Source organism: Nannospalax galili, unplaced genomic scaffold (genome assembly GCF_000622305.1).
Source record: "Nannospalax galili isolate Female #2095 unplaced genomic scaffold, S.galili_v1.0 scaffold89, whole genome shotgun sequence".
NCBI classification, from domain to species: domain Eukaryota; kingdom Metazoa; phylum Chordata; class Mammalia; order Rodentia; family Spalacidae; genus Nannospalax; species Nannospalax galili.
Window position 1 is genome coordinate 29,928 of NW_008359211.1, and position 9,398 is coordinate 39,325.

The 9,398-nt window shown below is 47.5% G+C and overlaps 1 protein-coding gene across 1 annotated transcript in view; it reads left to right on the forward strand.

Moving 5' to 3' along the window:
• Bbs1 (Bardet-Biedl syndrome 1) overlaps positions 1 to 2,723 on the forward strand; it is an 18,739-nt gene extending 16,016 nt beyond the window's left edge. The window contains exons 16-17 of the mRNA XM_008822849.3: positions 1,060 to 1,146; positions 1,399 to 2,723. Of these exons, the coding sequence (XP_008821071.1) occupies positions 1,060 to 1,146; positions 1,399 to 1,485 (174 nt within the window). The 3' untranslated portion in view covers positions 1,486 to 2,723. The remainder of the gene's footprint in view (positions 1 to 1,059; positions 1,147 to 1,398) is intronic.
• The last annotated feature ends 6,675 nt before the right edge of the window (positions 2,724 to 9,398 follow it).

Genomic DNA, 9,398 nt, shown 5'->3' on the forward strand with positions numbered 1-9,398 from the left:
TGGTCTCTTGTTACTTACAGCTGATTTTTCAGCCCCAGCTAACCAGCATCAATTGTCCCAGTAAAGCAAAGGTTTTGCTTCAGGTTCTGGTCTCTTCTTAATCACAGCTGATTCTTCAGCCCCAGCCAACCAGAACCCAGATTCTCAATCAAAAATCTCATACGAACAGCCCTGATAGTCTCCGCTTCCCTGTGAAGCTTCACAAGCCAGGCCTCCATCGTCCACAACTCTTTCAACAAAGCTGTTCCAAGCTCCACTGCAACAAACTCTAAGCGCACAATGGTTTTTCCAGCCCAAAGTTACAAACACTTCCACAGTCCTCCCCTAAACACAAAGGTCAGGTCTGTCACAAAAATCTCATACGAACAGCCCTGATAGTCTCCGCTTCCCTGTGAAGCTTCACAAGCCAGGCCTCCATCGTCCACAACTCTTTCAACAAAGCTGTTCCAAGCTCCACTGCAACAAACTCTAAGCGCACAATGGTTTTTCCAGCCCAAAGTTACAAACACTTCCACAGTCCTCCCCTAAACACAAAGGTCAGGTCTGTCACAGCAATATCCCACTCTCTGGTACCAATTTCTGGCCTAGTTTGTTTCTTTATTGCTGTGACAAAATACTCTGACCACTACCAACTTGGGGAGGAAAGGGTTTATTTGTCTTACATCTCCCAGGTCACAGTTCATCAGGGAGCCCAAGGTAGGAACTCAGGACAGGAACCTGGAGACAGGAGCTGGAGCACAGGCCATGGAGGAACACTGCTTACTGGCTTGCTCCCCTGGCCCCTGCTCATCCTGCTTTCTTATGCAACACAGGCCCACCTGCCCAGGGATGGCACCACCCACAGTGGGCTGCGCCCGCCCACATCACTCATCAAGCAGGTGCCCCGCAGACATGGCTACAGGCCAGTCCAATGAAGGCAATTCCCCAATTGTGGCTCCCTCAACCCAGGTGTGTCAAGTTGACACTAAAGCATCCAGCACTTACTTTGTCTGCCAAACACTATCTGGGCACAATGACTATGGAGGTGCATTTTCTTACCTCTCTCTCCCCCAATCCTAGGTCCCCTTGTTGGTTCCAGGACTCAGCTACCCACTGGAGACCTTTGTGGAGAGTCTCAGTAGGAAGGGCATCTCAGACATAATCAAGGTAGGTTGCCTTTTGGTACTTTAAGAAGGCAAGTGGGACCCCTGGAGGACAGTAGGGTGAGGGTGGACAAGGGCCTCCATGGCTGTGGGCTAGGGTGGAGTGTGCCTGCACAGTTGAGGCTTTGCAGCCTTCACATCCCTTTTACAGAGTGCTGGTGGCCTGTCATTAGAACCAGCACAGAAGACTTGGTATTAGCCGAGAGCAAAGAGAGGTCAAGGTGGCCATCCTCTCTGCCATGCACCTCCTTTCTAGGTGCTGGTGCTCCGGGAAGGCCAGAGTGCACCCTTGCTGAGTGCCCACATCAACATGCCTGTGAGCGAGGGGTTGGCAGCTGCCTGAACACTGGGCCTGCTTTCAAGACCTAACAGAATGGAGCCAGCCAGATCCAGCCACTTCCACAGAGCTGGGCCAGGTCCAGTGTCCCCAGGCCACTACCCCACACAGCAGTGTGTGGAGCAGCTTCCCGCTCCTCTCTTAAGCAGCCCCTTGCTCCCCACCTTTACCACTGGTCCCGAGCAATAGGATTGGAGGTGCCCAGGCTCGGCTCCTCCTCAAGACCCACCCAGGCACTGTCCCACAGCTCCTGCTCCCCGCTTCCCCTTCTTTCCAGAAACCTCACAAGGCCCCAAGAATAGCTCCGAAGTGGTCAAAGTGAGGAGAAGCCGAGTCCTTCTTTACTTCCACTCATCTCCAGCCTCAGATCAAGACCAGGATTGGCCTAGGAAATTAGAGGCTTTTCTCTGGTGACCCACAGGGGTTCTAGAGGTGTGGATGCTGCCAGTTCGGCTCCCAGGCAAAGCACATGTGCTGATCTTCCTCAGCTGAAGAGGCTCCACTTTCTGCCCTGTGGCCCAGGGAAGAGTCACAGGGCACTTTCCCAAGTCTTAGACTCAGCCTCCAAGGCCCACAAGGGTTGCCAGAGGAGGTGGTGCAGGAGGCAGAAGGGGTCCATGTGGGGAGCTAAATGTTGTGGCCCCAGCCAGAACTCCCATATAGCAGCTGCTCCTGACCTGGATGCTCATTCCCAGAGACTGTTCCTGAAGAGGAAGGCCAGGCTAGACAAGCAGAGGTATTCATGGCAACAAGAGAGGTGTTTCCAGGGTCTAGGGTAGCGACCCAAGGGACACATGCCTAGAAGTGCCCCTCAAGATTGCACTCAGGCCAGGGCCCAAGTCAGTTGTGTGGGTGGGGTGTTCACTGAGCAGGGGCCAGAATATACATGGTTCACTGGAAAGGCACACACCAGAGACATGGAGAGAAGCTGAAGACTGACTGAAGATGTGTGTGCAGATCCCAAGTGCCAGCAACTTCAGACTCCACAATCTACCCAGAACCACTTGGGAGCTGGAAGCCCTGCTCCCTGAAGAGCAGCGTCTTCCGTTGTCTGACCAGGTTCAACCTGGTGTGTGGTACACAGCTCAGGATTGCAGGTTCCATCTCCTATAAAAGAAGGTGGTGTGGGGCTGGAGAGATGGCTCAGCGGTTAAGAACACTGGTTGTTCTTGCAGAAGACCTGAGTTTGAATCCCAGCACCCACATGACAGCAAAGAACTGTCCGTAACTCCAGTCCCAGGGGATCCAACAGCCTCTTCTGACCTCCGAGGGCATTGCATGACACAGGTGCACTTACCTGCATGCAGGCAATACACACATACACGTGAAATATAAATAAATTTAAAAAAAAAATTTTTTTTTTTTGGTCTTTTTGAGACAGGGTCTCCCTGAAATATAAATAAATTTTTAAAAAAATTTTTTTTTTTTTGGTCTTTTTGAGACAGGGTCTCCCTGTAGCCCCAGCTGTCCTGGAACTCATTATGTGGACCAGGCTGGCCTTGAACACTCAGAGATCTACCTGCCTCTGCCTTCTGAGTGCTGGGATTAAAGGTGTGCACCACCACATCCCACAAAAAAATTTTTTTTAATTAAAAAAAAAAAAGGTAGTGTGATGGGATTGCTTCTAAAGTGCTTTCAGCTCTAACACCACCTGAGCTTGGTAGTTCTCTGGGAGCAAATGAGTTGGCCCAGAAAGGTGATGCTTAACTGCTCAGCTTTTACCCATAATACCAACAGCTCTAAGTCAGCCACTGCTGCCCAGCAATAGCCTCTGTGCCCAGCACAGGGACTGGGGTAACACCACACATTTTAACCTTTCCAAGGAGTACAGCTAGGGCCAAGTTAAGAGACAAGGGTTGGACCAAAGGAAGAACCCATCTCCCTCCCCACTGCCTGGCCACTGCTGGGACTGCCTGAGTAAGGATGGCAAAGGCTTCTGCATCAAACCAGTGGAGGCACAGCTGGGACAGCAGGAGGTATAACTGGAAATGGAGTTGTGAGATGGAGGGAGTGTTGCTGTCAGAAAGATCTCAGCCTAGCCTACAGAATTTACTCAGATGAAAGGTGTGTCCAAGAAGGTGATAAGCCCATCACTGATGTGATATGAGTAGGGTCTGGGTTGTCATAGGACTTCATGGTGTGTTGGGAGAGATGACTTTCCTGTTCCTTCCACCCCAAACTGAACTCAAAACTATGTGATAGGCACTCTTAATAGCTATTCAAGATGATGAAAAGGGAGCCCTCTGCCCAGCCCCTAATAGGAATTTGCATAATGCTCTGCTATGTACTGATTATTAAGAATGTCTGAACTGCATGTCATGGCTCTAAAGGAGCCTGAAGCAAGAAAGAGTGCAGTAGTGAGCACACCAAGATACTATAGACATTAAGGATGAGATGAGTTGGTATTTTTTGTTAATCTCTGTTTTGAAACAGGCACCTAAAAGTAATCTGGAACTTAACTATTTAAAATAAGGAAATAGCCTCTTCCCATTCCTTAAGACCAGTCTTCTGCAAAACTCATTTCTACTTCTTTTAGCTATTGTTTAAATACATATATACTATTATTTAAAAGAATTTCTTCTTAATTATATATGTGTATGTCTATGCACATGTGTGTGTGGGGGTGCCCGCGAAGGCCAGAAGAGGGCATCTCGGATTCCCTGCAGCTGGAGTTACATGCAGATGTGAGCCACCTGACGTGAGTGCCGACAACCTAACTTGGGTCCTCTGAAGGAGAAGCAAGCACTCAACCGCTGCGCCATCTGCAGCCCCTGAGTGTACTCTTGCTTTACCTGCCAGTCCTAGGCATTATCTGTTGACTCCCTCTAATAGATGGGGCTTTAGTGCTCTTGAGACACTTCTGCTCTCCATGTTTTTGGAAGATCAGTATCCAGTGTTTATGTTGGTATTTGTGTTGCTATTTGAAAGTTTTAGTCAAGCCAAGAATTGAGCTATAAATTACCATTTTTGAACTTTACTTTTTCCTGGAGTTTATCTTTGCTTTAATTTTCTTTCTCATTGCTGTCACCGGTTTTGTCTTTTTTTTTTTTTTTTTTCCTTTGCTGTTTTAAAATTTCATTCACTGCCGGGGGGGCGGGGCCGGGAGGACAAAGGCAGGCTTGGTTTCCTTGGTAGTTCCAGGACAGCTGGGGCTACAGGGAGACCCTGCTTCAAAAAGACAAAAAAAATTTCATACACTATTTCCCACTCATATCCAGACACCGCCGCCACCACCACAGAATCCTATGCACTGCCATACGTGCTGAGTCCTATTCATTCAGGTGTTTGTACCCAATGTCCTTCAGTGTAAATGTGTCCACTGGAGTCTAGTCAGCCCATCCAGTGGTCATGTGTAAGTCATACTCTCCCTCACCCAGCAGCAATCGGTCTCAAATAGTTCTCAATCTAGTGCTGACCCACTACCTATTTCTCACCTCCCCTTTGGGCCCTTGTTTAATTGAGGTGACATGGGTCCTGAATTTGATGTCACTGCTGCCACGGGTACACATGAGCAAGCTTCCATTGGCCTGGAAGCCTCCACCTCATAGGTTCATGAACCAGCCCTGGCTCTTACAATCTTTCCACCTCCTCTTTCACAATGGTCCCTGAGCTGTGGGTGGGTGAGGTTCCAATATAGGCATCCCATCCTACACTCTAGTCTCTTATTCACCAAAACTTGGCCAGTTGAGGTCTTCTGTGTGCATCACACTATGATGTACATAGAAGCCTCACTGGTGAGAGTTGTGGGGTGCATTAGCCCTCTCTCTACCCCTTATTTGGCTATGTTCCGTGAGCTTGGTTGTAGAGACTGCAGATGTGTCACCTAGTACTGGGGCATCTCCCAGGTGTATGTTCTCTATGCCTGACCAGATGTGCAACTCTGCAGTAGCCTCCATCTGTTCAAAAAGAAGCTTCTTTGATGAGTGCTGTTTGGCGTGTTATTTGCTCTAAGGGAGGTCTCTTCTATCTGGCACTGCGTTCCCTTCCAAGAAGCTCCTAGGTATACATATGCATTAATGTTCAGACACTGTATAAGTTTCTCATAGGGTTTCTATGGCATCACTCTTCGCTCTAGGTTTCCTAGCCCCTCGATATTCACTCATCTCTACTCTTTTTCTCTCATCTGGCCTCCCTCCTCCCTTCCTAGTCACAGTGCCCGTTATTCCCTCCCTCCCTCCAATACCTTCTGATTCCCACCAACTTTCCGTTCCTGACTTCCCTCGCTCCCTCACACTATCGTCCCTTTCATGTCCCTAGTTTTTGTCATCTTGACACAGACACACCTGGGGGAAGAAAATCTCAACTAAGGATTTTCCGTCAATTGGCTATGGGAATTTTCTTTGTTGCTGATTGATGTAGAAGGCCCAGCCCACTGTGGGTGGTGCCATCCCTGGACAGGTAGCTGAGCAAGCCAGCAAGCAGCGTTCTTCTGCGGTCTCTGCTTCAGTCCCTGCTTAGCAAAGTGTAAGCTAGAATAAACCCTTTCCTCCCCCAAGTTGCTTCAGGTCATGGTGTTTTTCAGCGACAAAGCAAAGGAGTACACTGCTTAGTTTTCTAAATACACCGTTTGGTCACTCTCCCATCCAAGCTCTGTTCTTTTCTCTAGACACGTCCCTTCATGCTTTGCTTCCTTGTAAACTGCTCTACAAGAGAATCTTCTTTCCCTTTCTTCGTCCAGGCCTAGCTCCCCTGATTCCTGGGCTGCATGTCCTCTTTCTTACTCGGCCCTCATTTGATAAAGCATATCCATGGGTAACTGGTAACTTCTTTTTAAAAACCTTTCCAGTGTTCACAGCACTGCCTGTCTACATGTTGCCTTATCCAGTTCGCATGCAAGTCCGGCCAGGTCACTTTCCACAGCTGCTCACGTGTCTTCTGACTCGGTGTCATCTCTACTCCTGATTAGTCTCTGTCAGGTTCTGAATGTCACGTGAGTTTTGATTATTTGTTGTGTTGTGAGGTGGGAATAGATGCGAATCCTGCATCTTGAATCCTACTCTTCCAAGAAACTATTGTTTCTTGGTGATTCTCTGTTCTTTGGAACACTAACTAAGCCCGACATTTGATAAATGGTCACTCCTGAGAGGACTAGGCTGACCCAGATTTTCTTCTCTCTTCTTTCGTATCATCTTTTTGTTTTCTGAAAATGAGAATTTTGTCAGTTTCTCTTAAGCTTAATTTTTTTTCCTATTTTAGTTCTTTTCTTAAAAATACTTTATTACTGCCTCCCCAGACTTGGGATGAGGACACTGCCAGCTTCATCATCTCCTCACCCTGAGTCTTTTAGCCTGGGTGTTAGCATTTTTAGAAAGAGACCCTTCAGGAGTTCTGCTTCTGACTAACTGCCCCTGTAGCCGGGATCTGTGGCGAGACTGTAACTAGTGATGTTTGTACAACCAAAGACTCTATTTTGTGGTTTAAGGAGAATAAAGTTGACTGCCTTTAAAAAAATTTTTTTTAATTTTTATTTTACATGTATGAATATATTGACTGCATGTGTATAAATGCCTCTGTGTTGTGCATTGCCCGTGGGAGTCAGAAGGCATCCGATCCCCTGGAACTGGAGTTACAGATGGCTCTCAGCTACCATTTGAGTGCTGGGGATCAAACCCAGGTCCTCTGCAAGAGCAGTCTGTGCTCCGAACCGCTGAGTCATCTCTCCAGCCCCTTGTTTTGGTTCTTAACTCCTCTGTTTAGTCCTTGTAGAGTTTTTTGTTTTCATTTTTTGAGTCAGGGTCTCACTGCCTGGCCTGGAACTTGCTGTGTAGACCAGGCTGGCCTCAAACTCATAGAGGTCCCTGTTGCCTTTGACTCTCAAGTGCTGGAATTCTTGCTTTAAAAAAAATTTTCTTTTGCGGCCAGGCATGGTGGCGCACGCCTTTAATCCCAGCACTTGGGAGGCAGAGGCAGGCGGATCTTTGTGAGTTCGAGGCCAGCCTGGTCTACATAGTGAGTTCCAGGGACAGCTGGGGCTACAAGGAGACCCTATCTCAAAAAGACCAAAAAAAAAAAAATTTTTTTTTTTGCATTTATCTATGTGTGGCGCCTTAGTAGCATCAATTAAAACAAAGACCAATAGTGAACTGAATTAATGAAATGAATGATTCCTTCTAAAGTCAGAAACACTGGAGAAACAGTTCAGTAGTTAAGACCACTTACTGCTCTTGCAGAGGACCTGGGTTCAGTTCCCAGCACCCATACCAGTTAACTCCAGTTCCAGGGGATCCAGTGCCCTCTTCTGGTCTTGGTTTGGTGTTTCTGTGTTGTGGTGATAAAACATTGACCAAAACCAGCTTGGGGAAGAAAGGATTTATTTTGCTTACACTTCCACGCCACAGTTCATCACTGAGAGAAGCGGGGCAGGAGCTCCAGCAGGGCAGGGACCTGGAGGCAGGAGCTGAAGCAGAGACCATGTAGGAACACTGCTTACTGACTTGCTCCCCTGGTCTGTGCTCAGCTCCCTTTCTTTTTTTGGTTTTTTTTTTTTTTTTTTTGTCTTTTTGAGACAGGGTCTTCCTGTAGCCCCAGCTGTCCTGAACTTGCTATGTAGACCAGGCTGGCCTTGAACTCACAGAGATCCACCTGCCTCTGCCTCCCAAGTGCTGGGATTAAAGGCATGCGCCACCACACCCGGCTCAGCTCCCTTTCTTATACAGCCCAAGACCACTTGCCAGGGATGGTACAGTAAGCTAATCGGAAATCAAAAAAATGCCTCAGGGCTGGAGAGATGGCTCTGCAGTAAAGAGCACTGGGTGCCCTTGCAGAGGACCCAGGTTCGATCCCCAGCACCCACATGACACCTAACAGCCATCCATAGCTCTAGTTTCAGAAGATTTGACGCCCTCTTCCGACTTCCGCAGGCATTGCACAACACTGGTGCACTTACAGGCACACTGGCAATATACTCAAACACAGAAAATAAATGCCTCATAGGCGTGGCCACAGGCCAATCAGCTGGAGAAAATGCTTCAATTGAGGTTCCCTCTTCCCAGGTGTGTCAAACTGACAACTAGCACTAACACAGGACTCTGTGAACACCAGGCATGCACATGGTGTTCATACATACATGTAGGCGCTCATACATAAAATTTTTTAAAAAAAGAAACCAGGGTTCCTCTACCTACCTGCTCTCTACATTGTATAGTGGTCTTGCTCATGTAGAGGAACAAGAACAGTAAAGATATAAAACCTTAAAAACAAGTCAGCTGTGGTGGCTCATACCTCTAATCCCAGCACTCAGAAGCTGAGGCAGGAGGATCACTTAAGAGTTCAGGGTTACCCTGGGCTATACAGCTTCAAGTCAGCCTAGGCTGCTGATTCAACCAACACAAAAAGAGTTTTAAAGGAAAAACAAAGAGTACAATTACAAATGCTATAATACTACAAACAAAAAGATTCACAGTGAGGGCTGTTGAGATGGTTCAATAGGTAAGGGTGTTTGCTGCCAAGCTTGATGAACCTGAGTTCAATCTCCAGAACTGACTCTCAAAACTGTCCTCTGACACCTGCACCATGGCACACATGTGCCCCCACCCCCATACATGGAAAATGAATTTTAAAAATGTAAAAAGAATCTACGAGTTTTATGTGTGCTGGACAATATAGGTCACATATAACAGCATTAAAACACTAAGAATGAATCAACTCAAAAGACATGATTTGCCCAGCAGGTGGCGCACGCCTGTAGTCCCAGCACTTGGGAGGCAGAGGCAGGAGGATCTCTGAGTTCAAGGCCAGCCTGATCTACATAGTGAGTTCCAGGAAAGCTGGGGCTACAGGGAGACCCTGCTTCAAAAAAAAAGACATTTTTATCAGGGAAAGTATTCAATGAAGAGATACACACCATATTCACGAACTGGAAACTTCAATTTCACATAGATGTCACTTTTCCCCACTGATTTACAGTCAGTTGAGTTCCA